This window comes from Zonotrichia albicollis, chromosome 7, assembly GCF_047830755.1.
Source record: "Zonotrichia albicollis isolate bZonAlb1 chromosome 7, bZonAlb1.hap1, whole genome shotgun sequence".
Lineage (NCBI taxonomy): Eukaryota > Metazoa > Chordata > Aves > Passeriformes > Passerellidae > Zonotrichia > Zonotrichia albicollis.
This window is the reverse complement of record NC_133825.1, coordinates 23,478,410-23,497,969: the sequence shown is the minus strand read 5'-3', so window position 1 is coordinate 23,497,969 and position 19,560 is coordinate 23,478,410. Positions and strand designations below refer to the sequence as shown.

Genomic DNA, 19,560 nt, shown 5'->3' with positions numbered 1-19,560 from the left:
TTTACTGGCTTTATCTTTAATCACACTTACAAAGAGCCTTTAATGGCTTGTGAGATCCAATAACTGAGGTGGTGAGGTTAATGGGGCATCTTGTTATGCTGCACATTTTTGTTGCAAATAATTTTGTATATTAAATGCATGAAATCTTTGCCATAGGAAAGTGAGACAAGAATTTGAGTGGCTAAAGGAGATGGGTCCAGCTGACAGCTGGTTGCACAAAGAACAATGACAACAGCTGCCTTTAGAGAATGACACAACTGTAAGGTACAGCCAGCATCTGAAAAGTAGCAGTGAGTGATTTTGTCTTGCAAAGGCAATTTGAGGGATTTAAACTAATAGTTTTTAAAACCCACCCTTGTGATAATCTTACTTCACCCTGTAAAAAGTAGGAGATAATTCATCTCCATCCAGTATTGTTTATGCATGTGTCCATGCCCACCATGCTGAAATCTTTTGACCACTTCTCTAGCCATGGATGTGCTGAGCATCACCTCCACTTTCAGTGCAGAAATACAGCAGAGATATTTTTTATACAGAGTAAGAACTGCAGCTGGGACCACTCCCTGTTAGGATAATTTCTGAGATAGATTTTTTGGCTAAGTGGTCCAAAACATCCAACATTGCACTGCAAGAAATCCTTAGGACACGTAGTACTCCACATTTTCTGTTCCAAAGAAATGCTGCCAGCTAAGGGGTTACCTTACTCTCACAGCCAGGCCAACTCTGTCCTTCCCTCCCTGCCACCTGTATGCTTGTCTGTTTATTGCAAGCACTTGATTTAAATCCCAGATCTGCTCTCTCTGCCCTATGATGCTTAGAGAATTGAACAAACTGTGCTGCTCATAAAGCAACATGTACTGTGCTTTTGTGCAGTACTGATTGTCAATAAAATGTAATTTAGCTAAAATAAAAATACCGATTGTCAATAAAGTGCAATTTAGCTAAAACAAAATGCACATTTCTCAGTAAAAGCTTCCATGGCAATAAATGAAAACAGAAAATACTGATAATATTAAAATTGCAAGTTTAATTTTTTTTAACTATCCAAACCGTCATGTTCAAACTTTCAAACAGAATAGTGGTGTCAGGAGCAGGCATTTCTAAAGTTGTTACCAGCTGACACCTGTGTTAAAGTATATAAGTTAAACATATTTCTGTGCTTCTTGCTACTCTGCTTCTACCAAACATGTTTTCCTACACACACCAAAGTTTCTGCACTAAATCTGGTGGGAAAGGGTTGCCACAGAAGACCCTCCTGTGTATATTGAGTACCTTTTTTTGCCCTGTGGGCAGAAATGTGTCTGTCAACAGCTAAGTCATCCACTCTTGTAGCTTAAGCAATTCCCTGGGATATTATGAAACTTGCCTTAAAAAATAAAGGCAGAACTAAATGCAGCATGTAATCTTGTAGATTAAGACTGGAAGAAAAATGGTTCCATAGAATGTACAGGAAACATTTAGGGGAGCAGAACAGACCTTTCAGGATTGTTAAAAAAGGAAAGAAAATCTGATCAAATTCTCCTATTTTTCATTAGCATTTTGAATTTCCAACAACCTCCAGGGTGTTTGTTTTGTACTTTATCAGTTGCCATATACAGAGCTATGGAAATAACAGGAAGTTTGGGGTTTGGTGGAACTCCTAGAGTTAGCCCAAATCCACAAGTGTGCAATGTATATAGAAAGAAGCTGTTCACACAGTCTTAAAGCTGCTTAACAGCTTAAAATGATAAAAAGTCCTTAACACAATTTAAGAACTTAAACCACTTAAACTGTTTGAAGCAGCTTGTGAGCTCGAAGAGTTTGGGGCAGGTGCTGTGCTGAGAGGAGCCCCTGGAGCTGCAGCCTGGGGACAGGGCTCCCACAGCAGGAGTGCCAGAGAAGGGCACCTTGTGCACCTCAACCTGGGAGGCTTGGGGGTGTTGTGGAGGAGGAGAAGGAAGAGCTCTCTGTGTGTTTTTATGGGGCATTGTGTGTATGCCCAGATTGCTTTGCTTTAAATAGTGTAGCAGGGAATCTTACAGGCATGTGAGGTGACAGCAGTGCCATCTCCCCACTGAAACAGGGAAGAGGGTGGCAGAAAAATATTGTCTATGACAAGTCTTCAACTGTGGGAAACAGCTTTGGCTCATGGGCCAAGGGAAGGCTCCTCAGAAGCATTGTGAAGAAATCTGCGCAAGCTGCAAGCCAAAATGTTCTGCTTTTGTGGCTCCAGGAGCTGGAGGTTTGGGGAAGATGGCCTTTCAGATCTATTGATCAGGAAGTTTTCGTTTCTGGAAGATTGTTTTTGGGAAAAAGGAATGGGGTGAGGCAGGGAGGGTTGCTTTAGTTTAATTGATGTCAAGCAATGTTGGTTGGTTATATCAGAAGCATGTTAATAATAGGTGAAACCACACATTTATAAAGCATTTTAAAGAAGAGAAAACATTATATAAGAGCTTCAGTTTGGTCCCTGCTAGTGTGTGTAGTCATCAGTGGTCAAATGTGTGTTTGTATGCTCAGATGGTGGCACAGCACAGAGGTGATACTTGAGGGCAGAGGAAGAAGGCACAGGAATGGGAATGAACCTCTGGAAGAGCTAAAAAAAATCAGCCAGGATCCTGCTTCTGATGGCAATGATGTCACCTTAAATGTTTTGAAGCTTGGGCTGGTTTTCCTTGATGCAGGCAGTGATTTACACCTTTCAGTGCAGAAAAGGCTGTAAAACAGGAGTGAATTACATTCTGTACAATTTGAAAATAAATTGTGCATTCACAGCCACTCGGGGTGAGGTCCATTTACACTTCCAGAGTTGTATATGATGAGTAAATGAAAGTTAGGCCTCTGTGTGAATGAAAAATGCCTGTTTTACTAGAGGCTGTGAAAAGAGAAAGTGAGAGAGACTTAGTGGAAATTGGAAGCAAGATTTTATTTGTTTGTTTAAAACACTCATATTGATTTGGAGTGAGATGGAACACTGGTATAACTGCAAACTAATTCCACTGAATTCTGCAAGGTATTTCTGTGAAGTTGATGGGGCTGGAAGTTTATATTTATATTTATAATCTGAGTTTTTCCTGTGTTCAGGTAAGTCTTTATCACATTATATTCTTGGGCAATCTTGGTGGCATATTTAACATGAAAGTTATCTCTCAAAAAAAAATCTTCACTGGGGTGAAAAAGAGCTTGGGTGTAGTTAAAATCATATGAGCTCAGTACAATTAAATAATTATTTGGCTTTCCTTTATGATGAGGAATGAAATATAGAAATGTTATTTGGTGAGGGTGCTTTCTGATGGTGACAGACATTGAAAGAAACCATTTAATTAATGAAATCTCTCTAATGTACAACACTAATTTCTCAATATCGCTTCAATTTCAGAACATTTCAGGATCTGTCCAAACAAATGGATATATCTTATGGCACAGTCAGGGACTCAGCAGTGTATGAATACTTTAAAGCAAAAGGGACCAACCCTTTGGAGCAGGATAACACATTTGCTGAACTGTGGAGGACTATCAGTAAGAATAATGGGGCAGATAATTGTGTATCAAACCCTTCTGAAGGCATCAGGAAGGTAAGACTGGATCACAGGGGATTTAATTTCATTTCTGTATCAATGTTGTTTCCATGAAGTTAATGTTAAGTCAAAGGAAAGAAATTACAGTCATTTAACCCCCCCCTAAATACCTATATAAAGTTCCTTTTAGTACCTTGATGGCAGATAAGAATCATAGTTTGGTGTCCCTCTTCTGAATTTAAGTACTTTAGCTCTGCAGAAGTTTTCAGTATGTAAGTCCTTTGGATCTAAAGTTTCTCAGTTTCGGGGAGCTGCTTTTTTGGATATAATTCTTTACATTATGCAGTACTGACTCCTGTCCTTTGCTCATTTGAGTTTGTTTTCTTTTTTCTGAGTTCAAGATTGGAAACATGAGTAAGAATTAAGGGATCCACAGAATGAATGCTCATTTCTTTTGAAACAGAAATTTAATGCAAGATTTTTCTTTGTTTCTTCCAGACTTTGAAAAATGCATTCACATGACACTGTGTTTTACCAAAATGTTATTTCCCTCAGATAAAGCTACACATTTTCTATGGAGCAGAGAATTAATGTGGCATTCAAGGACTGATGTATAACAGCTTGGGATGCTGCATCTTTGTTCTGTGTCCTGTGATAATGAGTATTGGCCATTGCAAATACCCACTCTCTCTTGTAGCCTGCCTCTCCCCTCTGTTCCCCATCTTGAATCTCAGCAAAATCAGGTAGCACCTCACATCAAACACATCCACTACATTACACAGAAGGGATGCATGCTGAAAGCCTTGATGTGCTGTTCCTTTAATGAAAAGTGTCCTCTTCATCTGTCTATTGATTTTTTTCCCTAAAACAAGTTAACAGTTTTTATTACCATAGTGAATGTTTGATCAGAGATACTCTTGTCAGTGAAACAGTGATTTACTAGTTCTTTATGCTTTTGTACATGGGGCATGATAAAATGGTTTTGGCTTGTATTTCCTTTTTATTTTTTGACCTTTTCTGAACAGAGGGACAGTATCCAAATTCTACTGTTTTTACAGTGCCATGAAGAGGGTGAACACAAGAAATGCAAGCCATCCCATTTCACAATTCAAACTCCTTTAGCAAAAGATTTCCAATTCTGTACTCGACTTTTGGACAAAATCTTTATGCAGACACTTCTTGTCTTAGCACACAAGTATTCAGTCAATTTGGGTACTCCCTGCCCACCCCTCAGATGAGCTTCCCCAAATCCATCTGCCCTCAGCTCCAAAATCCTCTCTTCCTTGGGGATGAGGAGGAGCTCTGGCAATAGCAAAGTCTGCAGTGATTGTTAGCTTTTTTCTTTTTTCCTTAATCTTCTCAGCATTTTATGAAAATGAGCCCTCTTTTGATGTGTTTTGGTAGCATTTAGAGGAGAAATAGAGACATTAAATACTTTTCTATGTATCCTAGCATTTAAGCCAATAATAAAACAGTTTAACTTAGAAAAATATTCAGTATTTTACTTTTCTTTTTTCTAACATTCTTATGGCAGAGGATGCTCTTTATCCATGAAATTGTAAATACTATTATGCTGTAAGCCTAGTGCATGCTGCCATTTATGATAGCTACATTTGCTAAGCCAGAAATGTAACTCTAGATTGGCAGGCAGTTGAGAATACCAATTATATTGTCTGTATGGAGCTGGCAGCTCCATCCTATCTATGTGATAATAACTTTTCATACTAAGTTTGATTTCAGTGTTGTAGGGTGATTTTTATATAACTAGATCAACTCATTCAATTAATGTCAACAACAACTAAATTTTACTTCAGTCCCCAAAGATGACCGAGGCCGCTATTTGATTAGACACCTACATAAATTGGCTTTAATATTTAATAACATTGTCAACTAAACTATTGTGTTTATAGTTTAAGTGTCACTCTTCCTAGCTCATTGAACTCTCTGAATAAACAGACAAGTTTTCTATGTCAAATATTATGGCTAGAAATTCTGGGTTTTTTTTTTTTTTAAAGGAGAATTGATGTCAGCCAAGGAAATGAGAGTTTCCATCCATAAACACATACTGCTGTATGAAAGAGATGTAAATATGCCTTATAAATGTGTTTCATATGAAATGGGAGCTCTAAATCTCTCTAGCATAAAAAGATTCATAAAGCATTTTTCTGAATGAGGACTTGCCTGACACAATGCAAAAAAAAAAAAAAAAAAAATCAGTACTATCCTTTCTTCCCTTCTTCTCCTTTCCATTATCTTCAGACAGTATCACAGTTCAACTGCAGTTACAAACAAAGCCATGCCACTTCAGTGCAAAACACGGAGGGCTGGTTATTTGTGCCACAGACAGGTATTTCAGGTGTTTGTTCCTATCCCATTTATCTTTCTCCATTTCAGGGAGATTTTCCTACTCCCTTTGACTGTCTGAAAACATTTAAAGTTTTCAAAGTCATGTGAGCTTTCATGGCGTTTGGTTGCCATGGCAGAGATGTCTCTTCAGACACAGCAGAGTGTCCCTGCAGCCACAGTGACCATCTCCCATGGGCAAGGCACAGCTTTTGCAGCACTGGGAGGGCCAAGAAAAGGCAGGAATGCACTTCGCTGTCACATAAGAGACAGGAGGACTCCTGAGAGCCGAGGGTGGTGGGGAGAAGGTTGCTTTTGCTGTATTCCCAAGATAGTTGAAAGTGATCATTGAAGATGGAAAGTCTCCTCCTATTTAGCAATGCCTCTGCAGAGCACAGGAGCAGAAACCACACAAACCACCAGTCCATACAAGATGCTGTTTTGCCACATTGAGCTGTCTGGGACTATCATAGATGAGGATTGACTAATGCTGGCACAGGAAAGTTTCTACAGCCAAAGTCTTAGTGATTGCTCTGCTTTACATCCACTGGCAATCAGGGTAATTACTGATTGCACTAACATAGTGTGGATTTTATTTCCTTTGGGAACACTCATTTTTGCTTTGAAAGAATGAAGTAATATCATCCCCATGTGATCCTGCTTCTGCAATATATACAGATGGGAGAATTAAGCTCATTATTGCGTTTTATAACACCCTGCTTTGGTTGAGATTGTTCCCCTGTCCAATTAATTTAATGCCAAAACTTCTCTGAATTGTTTCTTTTTTTCCTATCACTTTTGATGAAAAGTGATCAAAACTAAGTAGAGCACAAAATGAAGATGCATCATTGATTTAGGCAATAGCACAGTAAGAGTTTTTTCCTTTTCTTTTTTGCTTCCTTAATGATCACTGAGCATTAAATCAGAGTGATCTCTCTTCATTCTAATTTTGAGAGTAGAAGTAGCTTAAAAGTTCATTTAGTATGATTTTTTAAAAACTACTTTGTTCCCAATGAATTTAATATTGTGAATTGTGATTGCTCTCATAGAGCTTCATAAATTTCTCCATTTCTTGACCCATCAGCCTTTGAAGCAGAAGCAAATGCTTCCTTAAACCTGAATCTATTGAATCCTGTAGTGGTTCCTTAATTATTTTAATGCTTGAAACATTTCAACAGGGTCAAATGGCGTGGTTGTTTTTTTTTTTTTTTTTTTTTTTTTTATTAGAATTATGTTGCTTCTCTTAAAGGAGTTTTTTATAGATAAATGTTACCCAACCATCTTTTTGAACTACTCCAGTAATGCCAATGTAAAGGTCATTTTTTGATATTTCTGTGATATCAGCCATGCAATGGGATCAGCTACACTGACACTCTGTTCTGGCAGTAAATTAATGATGAATTTTGCATTATTCTGGCACTTCTGTCTTAAATATGATAGCTTCTTCAAAAAATTCAGAAAAATTACAGATATATCAGTGATTACTCTGGAATCAATCTTTTATCATGCTGTTATTTCTTAGCATCTTTCTTTGAAACAACATTGTTTAACCATCAGTAAGCCAGGACCCTTTGAACAATATTCCTCTATCTCCATTCACCCTGAAGAGTGATATTATGGGGTTGTTTACTGCTTTCCTGGAGTACTATTTTCTCTGTGGCCCTTGTCTTGTCTAGGAAGACATCTTCTTTAGCCTTTTAACTTTTTAGGATTGTGAAGAATAAATATATTTTTTTAGTATAAGTTTTGCCCAGGGGGTTCTTTTTCTTAAATCTCTTAAACCAAGGATAAATCTGTTGTCCTTGGTGTAAGCCAAAGTAGTTGTTCTACCTCGATGGAATAAATGGGTGCTGCTTTGGCTGACTTCCTGATAAAGAGGTTTCTGAAAGTTTAACCAAGTGATTTTTAGTTTGTTGTGAGGCATGCCTGTATGCTGAGAGTCACAGTAAGGCCATAACAAAGGAGAAAAATAGGAAGTACAATGAGAAGACTGAAGTATAAATTTGAGCTCATTATTCTGTGTTTATTTCAGTCATTTTTTATTCAGCTGGCATTTGCACAGGCCCTTTTGCACTCTTCCTACATTCCTACATGAAGACATGGAGTCTTTCATTAAAAATAAAGTTTAAACTACATTTAAAATTTGAGGTTGATTTTTCATTGAAAATAAATGTCAATTTGATTTTATTTGGCTTTTACTGCTTGCCTAGTGAAGGTATATAAAAAGTCAGCCTATTTCAGACACACATGTATGTTTGCACTTATGTATCTTGTACATATGTTTTTCAAAGTTTGACAGCTTTTCCTTAAATTGAACAAATGATACTGCTTAGCTGTCACAACAGATATTAACAGGGAAGTGAAGGATGCCGAATTTAGACAGCAACTAAACATTTTGTTATAAGAAAACTTTCCACACAATGAACACACACTAATAGTATGAGATCTTCACTCTTCAGGGAAGAAAATTTCACAAGTGGAAGAAGTTTGGAAAGAACTTCTTAGTTCTTAGGAAAAAGGCATCTTTGGAGATTCTGGTTTTGGCAATCAGAGAGGGAGGGGACACAGCCTTGCACCCAGGATTTCTGGGAGTTGAGACATAAACACAACCAAGAGTTCAAAAGTTAGATTCCTGATTGTGCTAAAATGATCAGGCTGTCAGAGAAATAATGCTTTACAGATGTGATGACATTGGATAGGCTGATTTATGTCATTAAAAATATGTAAAATAGATTTGAAGAGTTCTGGCAGACTTGGTTTATTGACCATTTGCAGTTGCAGGATGTGATTTAGGATAGCAGCACTATAAACACAAGAGAAGTAGACCTTTACAAAAGATCTGCTGTACAGTATTGAAAGTCCGTGTACAAAGCCCTTGTATATAAGATAACATACAGAAAGCTGAGAAGTGAAAAGTAGACTCAATAATGTGTTTTTTTTCTTTAGTCAGTGCATTGTAATACAAGTCGAATATTTGAGGAATATTGCATTCCTCAAGTATTACTAAGAGATAGATAAGGAATGTATTGTGTTGTCAGTGTTCTTTTCTGAATTGCAAATGTGGAAAGATGATTTGCTGACCAGTTCTGATAGAACAGAGAAGAAATACAGCTCTTTAAACTGAACAAATCACCAAAAGAACCCCAAAAACAACAACAAAAAAACCCTGAACCCCAAAACTCCAAAACAAAACAAAAAAACCACCCAAAAAACAAAAAATCAAACCAAACAACAACAAAAAAAGACAAAAATTCAACCAACCAACTTAAAAATACCCAGAGAAATGTAAAACACATTTTACCTAATTCACATAGTGAATTAGGCTAGATCTTTCTGGGGTGTCTGATTTCTGTATATCCATCAGGCAGGACTTTTGTTCTCTAATATAATGGATTTTGAGTAAATTCTGTGTACAGTAACATGTGCTGCTGCTTTTGATCCCCTGAGGACATATTTTTAATTCTGACAGTTTCCTATAATAGGTGGCAAAATCATATGAATTATTATTTACCATGGAACACAATGTGGCCGAGTAATAAAAATATTTTCCAAGGGTTCAGTGTACAGACTCTTTCACATCTTACCAAAGAGAAAGGATATAACATTTCTACTCTGTTTTAACCTAGAAGCAAGTGAATTTGTGGATCTTTGATTGCCTCAATGTAGATAAAAGGGAATCAAGGAAAATAGGTGGATTGCAGCAAGTACCTTACAGAAAGTCTAGGCAACATAATTTTAATCTTTGCTTCCCTGAATTCTGCCTCCCAGAAGGTACCTTACCCATTTGATTTATTGTCATGTGTAAGCAACTGTAGAGACTTCAGAAAGGTATGGTTTATGAAGTAAATTATCTTATTTGCTCAACTGAGGAATCCAGTGTAATGAAATAAACTGATGGAGTCTTAAAAACTTAAGGTGAATTCAAAACTGAGCTTAGAAAAGAATTGGAAGGATGAACTAGTTCTGTGGCAGAGCTGCAGCCATTTGCTAGGGGAGCTTTGTGAATCAATTCCCATAAAGAAATATATACAGGACTTCATCTACTTAAATATATTAGGCAACCAATGGTTACTTTAACCAACAAAATGATATTTTAATTTACTCTACTGAACCCCTATCCAGATATCTTTCTTACATCTTGTGTTAATTACATTCATTATATACACTGTGTGCAGGTCTTGGTTTCAGTTCCAATTAAAGCTGATATTTAAGGATATCTGCATGGATATGTGTTAAAGCAATATTTATCCCAAACCTGAAATAATAGTACATGCTTGTGAACCTTCTTACCTGTGAAGAAAAGAGGGAACTCTTTCAGCTCAGTGTGTGCCTTTTGTTACTGGACTAACATAGCTCTCAGAAGAGCTGTGTGTACTTGCAAGGCAAATTTGTTTATTTACATGTTTATATGAGCAAAGCGGAAAAATTACAATTTTGGTACCTGTGATGCTCATCACTTAATGCTCATAATATGCCAGTCTTGTCACTTAAATCTGTGGAACCAGTCACATTCCATGTCTCCTACAAAACATGCATCCAGTTTCATCATCTAAAGCAATAGCTTTCATTTATAATTAATAACCTGTTACATAAGCTTCACCTACACTTCTAGATGGCTGAGCTATCCTATGTGCATACTAAAAAATGGAAGATATTTTAGCAAGGTTTGAAGTAGGTGAGGTCCTGCTGGGAGAGAAAACTGTTACAAATGTATTCTGTTGAAGGTCTACATATAAACTGTGACCTAATGAAATATCACCAAGGAATAGTGACAAGATTTGGATTTGTTTGCTGGCGTAGGTTTTGTTCTACCTAGAAATGCAGTTTAGTTTAGACTGTGTTGTGTTCATGCTGTATTTACAGGCAAAAAAGGGAAATTATGCTTTCCTGTGGGATGTGACAGTGGTGGAATATGCTGCACTGACAGATGATGAGTGCTCTGTGACAGTCATTGGAAACAGCATCAGCAGCAAAGGATATGGGATAGCACTCCAGCATGGAAGTCCCTACAGAGATCTTTTCTCCCAGAGGTAAACTGAAACAAAGCTCCTTTTAATGCATTTCTGTCTATAGCCAGCGACTGTTCACATTAATTTTGGCATTTAATTAATAAAGAACAACGAACAGATGACAGCAGAGAGGTTACGAGTTCAGGCTCCAACAAAACTGCTGCTTCTTCTGCTCCATGTGCATCTGGTTTGGGAGGGGGGGACTGGAGGTGATATGTGGCCTCCCACCTTCAGCCAGCATTGCCTCTGGCACAGGACTGATGTCCTCAGAGCTCGGTGAGAGGTAGAGGAGAGATTGAGGAGAGATCCTGAGCTCATGCCATGTTCTGCAGGCTCTGAAGCAGTGCATTGCTCCCTGCAGGAAGCAAGCAGCAATGCTCCGCCTTATCCTTTAGGGTTCAGGTCCAGGACTCAGGATGGTGCAGGGCAACAAGAATTGCAGGGAATTGCATGGGACTGACAAGACCAGAAAACTATAAAATGATGCTGTTTAGTGATCTCTGAGCTACCAGCTGGGTGTGTCTTGTCCATGTGAATGTGTGCCCTGAGCTGAAGACACACATCTGTGCAGGGATGTGTGTCCTTAGCAGAAGGTGAGCCCATGCTCTGCTCCAGGCAGGGATCTGATGCGAGATTGCCTCATCTTGCTTCTCCTTCATAAAAAGGAGCAAAACTCCAGCTGCACAACTGGAGACAAAGCTGCCTCAAGAGAAAAGATTGTTAGTAAACAGCTAAAACAGTTATCAAACCAAATCCAAAATGAATCATTCATGCAGAGACGGGACACTTCACAAGAGACAAAACAATGATTAATTAGCAACTGTTAACACAGTAATTCAGGCATTAAGTAACAGCATTGAAGTAAAATCCTTTTGAATAAACTACATTTACTAAAATAAATGAGTTGGTCGCTGCTTAAACAGATTTGTACTAAGTGGTGCACAAACAGTAGCATGTTTAGCCTCACATATTTTTGGAATTACTGTAGGAGAGCAGCAGTGGAGTGGGTTGAGCATTTCACTAGTGGGACCAGCTGCTGCAGCTGAATGTAGCCAGACCAGGCATAACTAACTGGAATGTGGTGATTTCCCCTGGAAATGCTGTTTGCATTGCAGTGCAATTTTTTGCAGTCTCTTTTTTCCTTAAAGTTACCCAGTGGAGTTTACCTGCTGCTGTGAGTAGAAAGAAATCTTGGTATAAAGGAGTCTCAGCACTCTGGTGGTGGAGGGGGTTGGAGTTTTGAATTATGGGATGGTAGATTTAAGAGCTTTGAAGCATAAGGAAAAGACAAAAAAAAACCCTGTAAAAAAGTATCATTGTAAATAATACTTGTCTTTTAAAATTTCTGCAGGATCCTAGAGTTGCAAGAAAGTGGAGATTTGGATGTTCTTAAGCAGAAGTGGTGGCCACGGATGGGACGCTGTGACCTGAATAGCCATACCAATGCACAGACAGATGGGAAGGCACTCAAGCTGCACAGTTTTGCAGGAGTTTTCTGCATTTTAGCAATAGGCCTTCTTCTTGCTTGCTTGGTGGCAGCATTGGAGTTGTGGTGGAACAGCAACCGTTGTCATCAAGAAACACCGAAAGAGGTCCATAACTTTTATTCTTATCACAATTAAAAGTAGAGAACACAAAAGAAAGAGAGAGCAAGTGGAAGTTGTGGGATTTTAGGTGCTCTCACACAATAAATTTGATTTATTTTGATTCGCCATACTAAGCTTTGCATATAACGTTTTGGGTGGTTGTTTCTAAGAAAATAAAAACAAACAAAAGTGTCTTTTGTGCACATGGAAGGTGCCAAACTGACAGCCCTGGAGACTAAAGTCCTCTATTTATTTGTAGAGCAGATACAGCATGGGCAGCAGCAGTGCAAACTTCCCCTCATTGCCCCACCAATGTGCCTCAGCCCTGACCTGGAGAGACCACCTTTAGGGGTAAGAGAGTGGTTCAGAAACACGCCCTCGGCCACTCTGCTGTGAGTGACGGGGAGGCCAGTCACAGGCACCCAGCTGTGCCATCTGTGGTGATGTTTTCTCTGATCTGAGCCCCATCCATTGGCTGGGAGATCCGAGTCCATCCTGTGCAGGCTCTGCAGCTGCCAGACGTCTGGTAGCCGCTCTCCTTCATGGCTGACCTAGGCTGAGTTTGAAGAGGTACACAAGCAATTAAAAATAAATCAGCTAGTTAATAATTGAATAAGCCATATTGCCATGACACTGTTTAAATGCTTCCTTTCTTTTGAAGTCAGTTTTATTTCTAAAAGTAGGAGCCTCTGAGGAAGCTGACCTTCATATAACATGTTTTATCTAGGAAATTATACCTGAGAAGTTCTTGGGTTTGAAGTTTCCATGCACAGCAGCCAGAAGAAGTTAGCAATGCTAAGAGAGAATAATCAGTCTATTCTCAGATCTGTCTTGCATGAAGTCTGTATTTGTTTACCTAGTTTAAATGTTTAACAAACTAACCTCTTGCAATTTTGGAGACACTTGAGGCATTTATAGGTGCTTTCATCTTGGAACAGATGTATTTTACAAGCTAATAATAGCAGTGAGCTACACTGCAGCTGGGAAGTAGTACATAGCCCACCAATTCTAATCTCTCTTTTTCAAGTTGCAGGAGCAGCAGATTAACTGACATACCTGTCACCTGAAAACAATTTTGGCAAATTGGCCACCTGGTCTAATGGATGGTGTGCCTGCTTTTGGCAGAGGGGTTGGAGTTGGGTTCCTTCCAACCCAAGCAGTTCCATATGCTATGATTTTGCCCTGCTGCCTTGTAAAAGTTGCTCCTGCTGTAACTCCAAAGGCGCCCCCTTGCCAGTGTTGTGAAGGCCTAAAGCCCAGCAGTGCTTCACTGCACACTGTGCAATCCTGCAGGGCACGGGCAGGGATGGATACTTCCCAAAGTGTCTTCATGCTGTGTGCACAAGCACTTATCTGGCCATCCTGTGTGGTGTGTTCCCCTCTCTACACTCAGGGAATTGCCTTTGTAGAGTGAGGTGAGAATATGATTTAAAGGCAGTTTCATATATCTAAGGTGAAAAAAAATAATTTTTTTATTGCAAGGAGTTTTGAATACTCAGTTTCCATTGCTGGAAAAGAACATGTCTTCTCAAATTTAAATATATTCTGTTTTTCACCCATCCCTTTCCTTTCTTTTTTAATACCTCTAAGAAGGATTATTGCATATCTATGCCTACCCCATCCCAGTTTTTCTCCCTTTCCCATCCTTCTCCTTCCCTTTGCCTCCAGTGTGTTCTTGATGAAGGTTGCTCTTGTACATGTGTAGTCCTCTTTGGCAGTTTGTTTGTCAAACATAGAATACTTTTAACCTTCTCTGTTTTAAAGTAAACTGAAGTTACTTCTACGGTAGAGCTGTGCTTGGGGAGATTGCTGTCTGTGGGGCTGGGCTGCCCTTGGAGCACAACTAGGCTGGGTTAGAGGCAAATTAAACTTAAACAGAGTATGGACAGGTTCCATCAAGATCAGTGATGGGGAGGCTGCCAGGAGAGGGGGAGCAGAGTCAGCAGGAGCCCTGGCACAGCAGGTGTGAAGGCTGAACGAGGAGGTGAGAGGGCACAGGGCTGGCTGGAGGAAGGTGTATGGAGGGTGTGCCAGGCAGGGTGGGCTGGAATGAGGGGTCCCATGAAAGGACAGCTGCAAGGACAGGCAGGCAGCTAGAGGCACCTTTGGGTCATCAGAGCAGCCAGAGGGAAGGGTGACAGCTGCCCAGAGCCAGGGACAGGCAGGATCCTCGGGAACCTTCTGCCTAGGCTAATGGCCACACTGCTCCAGCCCTGCTGCACACCAGGGGTTGGGACTCTTGTCACAGTGACCACAACATTCATTCAACTAAACTAGCAAACTAAACTAGCAAACAAATGTAGCCGTGTTTCCTGGAAGATTAGTGGCCTGACATATTTTATTTATGTGCTACCAGTGAGGATGGATTGAGGTGGGACATCTGATGGCTACTGCAATTAAGGTAGGAAACCACGTTTTGAAAGAGGTGGTGAATATAGGTTGAAGGTTTTTGATGTGTTTAAAAGAACCAGGTTTCAAAACTATGGTAAGGACAGGAACCAGGGCTGAGGGGGGTGTGTGGTCCTGGGCACTCCTCTGCTTGAGGCAGTGACTGAGTCTGGCATAGGGGACCAAAAGCACAAGGAGAGTTTGATCTCCAGGAGGAGTGCGTTCAGCATAGCTCATTTCTAGCACTTTGTGTTGAGCAGCATTTCTACAGCAAGAGCTATAATGGCAGAGCTACAGCATGAGTAGCATACACAGAACATTAAAATCTGCCTCTTAGCTGCATCTGGTACTCCAGCCAAGTCATTAGTTCAGTAAGAGCTGCAAACTCAAATCATGCTGCTGATTTTCTTCTGCTTTTGGGAAGGCTTTGGCAAAACACAAGTGTTGTGATATCACATAAAAATTGTGGGAACTGGGATGTGTCCCAGCTACTTTCTTCTGTGAAGCAGAGCTTGTGGAGGGTCACAGAGAAGGCTGATTTTCTTGGCAGTCTGAGATTAGACTTGGATATTGCCAATAAGGCAAAGAGAAGGTGGCAGCATTTGGCTTTTGTGTCCCTCACCCTGTTGGGAGCTTTATAAATCCCTTGGAAAAAAATTATACTGGAACCAGAATTGAGGAAGGAGTTGTTTTGGCTTGTGAAGCCCTTGTGTAGCATTCTCACTTTGGCATGACCCACCTGGTTGGTTGTATCATGTCAATTGCCAACTCCAAAAAAAAGGAAATGTTGGGACGATGAATGTACATACAATTACTATGGCAGATTTATGGCAGGGCTGTGTGCAGCTTGCTGGAGAGAGAGAAAAAGCATTTTTTAGAGACTCTTATTTTTTATGTTGGGGGTCAGTGAAGTCTGCGGCTAAAAAAATTAGCATTGCCTTCCTTGGCATTGGAGAAACATTTTCAGCTGACATTAAGGTGATGATTTTTGCCAGTTTGTTGTCTTTTCTTTTTCCACTTTGTATTCTTTAGGCTTTTGTGGAGGTTAGGCTGAGCCAATACATTGATGTCCAAGGACTCAGATGTCTGCATGGTATAAATCACAGCTCTTAATTACACTGAGTGTGCAGGATGTAGTATTAACTATGAGACAAACAGAAGCCTGTCTTTTGAAACCTGACAACATAACTTGGATCTTGATATTAGCCTGATCTACATTTGTGGGCTTCATAGGAAGAGTTGTGTCAAGGCCATACTGCTTCCAACTAGAATATTTTTTTACATTTTTCACATATGAAGAAATTCAACTTCACAAAAATGTCAAAATAGTAATGTCCCTATACACTATATCAATTTATTAAGACAAACCTCCAGGAAAGATAAATTATTTTTACATGTTGCCACTGGTTCACAATTGTATCTTTCAAGGAATAGTGAAATTTCTTGCTAGAAGAGCAAAGGCTGGGTTGATCTTTTTCAGGATGTTGCTACAAGATATTTTTATTCTATTTGAAGGAGATTTGTAAAAATGTTTCTAATGAGTTGTGCTGTACAAATCTTAATGTTATCCCTATTTAATCCTTATCAGATCAGATTAACAAAAGAAAGATTAGCTCTAGCATCAGGAAAAAATGTACTGCTGCAACACCATGCCACATTCTTTTATTAGGGCTCCAGTTTGCAATCTCTTCAAGCTGGAAAATATCTGGTAATGTTGAACTTGCCTTATTACTTTCCAACTCAGAAAAAACTTGCACTAGATCATATTTTTCCAAAAAGATATTCTGGAATTTATAATCACCCTCTACTCATTGTTGGTACCCAGCCATCCAATACCCACAGTGAAATTTAGCCAGCTCATACATCTATCTCTGTGTGTTAAAATCTTGAACTTACACAGCTGCTACTCAGCCTGAAATACTGATACCTAATCTTTTGACTTTGATAAGCTTCAGAAAATTAGGGAGTTGTGAAAAATTAATATTTATTCTAGAGTCTTTGTTCAGTCACTTTACATCCCTTTTAAATGACTGGGCAATCAGATAAAGTTATTAAAACTGGTACCATATAAATGTTAACTTTTGACAATTGCCTCTGGATTTCTTTAACTTTTGTGTGAGTCCTATGCACTTATTTCACAATATCAGTAAGCCAGAATGTAATTTGGATCATTTAACAGCCAAGGGCTTTGCCACATCATCAGATTGTTGGTATCTTTTATCCCCTTTGAAGGAATGAAAGGCAGTTTTCACATCTTTGTTGTCATTATGATCCAGCATGGCTGCTTCCTGCAATGAGCTCCCCAGCACCCTCTGTGCTTTATCAGCTGTGTCTTTGTGTGATGTGCTACTCTCTGAAGATTATTACCTCTCAGATCTCATCAGAGCTATGAAGAAAGCATTCCTTGTTCATCCATACGCTACAAAACAATGGGAACTTATATGCAAAACAAAATATCCTATTATTCATAGAAAGAAAGTTTAATTCCCATATTTTTCACTGTCCATGAGACTATTCACTAAAAAATTAACAGGCAACTCCATGTTAAACAAAATTAACCACTTGCGCAGAACGATTTTTTGTTTTCTGGGATCTGACACTTGTTGCATCTCTCATAAGAGGTGATATTGATTCACTTATATTTGATATAGCTCTTGAAAGACAATGTTGGAATGACCCCAATAAATTCTTAGTTTGATTCTTTCTTTTCACAGATAATATATATGATTAATCAAAAATCTGTTTTTCCAAACCAGCTGTGCTATTCCTAGCAATGTGAGTGTTTCAGAAACTGAACCTACTGTGTTTGGGAATCTCTAGTGCAGGAAGATTTGGGGGTTTTATTGGTTAAGGTATAGCATAGTTTTCCACCTCCTGAGTTGCTTCTAGTTGTTGTCTCATAACTTGTGTCAAATTTATAGTTCATTAACAATCACAGCTTAGTTTGTGGTTTCTTTCCTTTCTCATTCTTCTGCAAAATAATTTTATTCAGTAGACTTTTCACTTTTCCATCTTCTTTATTTTTAAATTATTAAAAGGAAGCAGCGTCTCAGGTACTGTTCAGAGTGGAAACAGTCTTGTGTACTAGTAACGGCACCTTATAATTCCTATTTCCTGTTACTCCCAGCTGAATAATGTCTTGAATCTTAAAAAGTCTAGGCTCTGCAAGCTCTGTGAGATAGTGAGAGGGAGCAAAATTATTCTAAAAATTGTCACGAGTATTTTGGTAGTACACAGGGTGAAAGAAAAAAACCCTCTATCTCTGGCCAGGGCAGCCTCTTGTGACCTGCCTTAAACTCCCTTTTTTCCATGTCCACTGATGTGCAAATCCCAGCCTACCTCAGAAATCCATTCTTCCAGGTTTAGCAATCATGAAAGTTACCCACTAAGGCTCTCTTCTGGTATTAGAAGAGCAGGAATCCCAGTGTACCTTACAAATGGAAATAGGAGCTGGCAGCCACGAGTCCAATGGATCCAAATTTGTCACTGCTAAAAATTGTGATTCGTACTGTGTTCATCTCACTTTAGTTCTCCAGCCAGATACTATTTCATGGCAATTGAGGCTTCTGTATCTTCAGCACGGTGTCAGCAGTGTTGGTTTTGATTATTAAAGTCTCTTGCTTTCACCATTATTTTCACTCTCCTTGTCTTTTTCCTTGTTGCTTCATTTACCTTGTCTCCTTTGTGGTGTTATCTTTTTATGTGATAATTTGATTTGTGCCAGGATGATTCCTTTTGAGAGTGAAAGGAAACACGAGATCATCAATCCAATGTTTTATTTTCCCTTCATTGCATGTTCTCTATATTTTATCTTGTTTTTATTTTAAATTATTTTTTCTGTATTTTAATGACATGTCTGAAATCTTTGTACATTTTTTGCTCAGTTGCATATAAATTATCATTTGTTTGTACTACTGTATTGTATTCTACTTTTCTAAGAATAAATAAAGGTTTGTTTGGGGAAAATAAATCATGCAAACATTGGCAAAATAATGCATTTTAATGCCATCTAGAAATTCAGTTTCAAACCAGCTTTGAATGTAATAAGCTGTGGAACTTCATTTAAGTCGCATTTTTAAATCAGCAAAGCGGTGTTAGGAGCCAGTCAACCCAGAATACAAAGTTTACTGTTGCTTGATGATAAAGTATAAGCTGGAAGAACCAGTCAAAAAAAAAAAAAAAAAGGCCTATATAATATATAAATTAGCTTGTACAGAGGCTGGTAATAGCTGGAAGGGCATCTTAACTAACTCCATGCTGGCTTTTTATGGGAGTGAAGAAACAAGATTTTCTCTTTGGAGGTGCCTGTAGTGAAGCAGATATTCTGTAATTCCAGGCAGGGTGACATCCAGAATCCAATGAAATCACCCAACCCCTGCTATTGATCACCATAGATTTTGGTCAAGGCTGTAATGGGTTTAACAGTGACATATCATCCCTGTGATTTATGGCACTGGGCCCAGGCTTCTGCTACCCAAAGCAGTGGTGAAGCAATTGAGTTTTGTACCAGCATATTTCCCTACCTGCAAGGGAGGGATTTTTGTGTTTGGTTTAATTTTTCTCTGTCGTGTAAGAAAACCCTGCTAATGGGATCCTTAGGGATATAATCTGAATTTACCTGGCATGAACCTTAGGGGGGAAGAAAATTATTCAACAGAAATAAGCTTAAAAAATGAGTGTTGCCATGCAGGGGAAGCAAAAAGAAATAACCTGTCTAAAGTTTCAGTTTGGTGATGA

The 19,560-nt window shown here is 39.0% G+C and overlaps 1 protein-coding gene across 8 annotated transcripts in view; it reads left to right on the top strand.

The window, feature by feature from the left end:
• GRID1 (glutamate ionotropic receptor delta type subunit 1) overlaps positions 1-19,560 on the top strand; it is a 477,950-nt gene that overhangs the window by 448,297 nt on the left and 10,093 nt on the right. For 4 of the 8 annotated variants that reach the window (XM_074544661.1, XM_014267759.3, XM_074544666.1 and 1 more), the window contains 4 exons: positions 3,359-3,554; positions 10,704-10,870; positions 12,201-12,441; positions 12,700-12,786. In XM_074544661.1, the coding sequence (XP_074400762.1) occupies positions 3,359-3,554; positions 10,704-10,870; positions 12,201-12,441; positions 12,700-12,786 (691 nt within the window). Of the gene's footprint in view, positions 1-3,358; positions 3,555-10,703; positions 10,871-12,200; positions 12,442-12,694; positions 19,462-19,560 lie in introns of those variants that run through there. The other 4 variants (XM_074544662.1, XM_005488038.4, XM_074544665.1 and 1 more) reach the window with 3 other exon arrangements.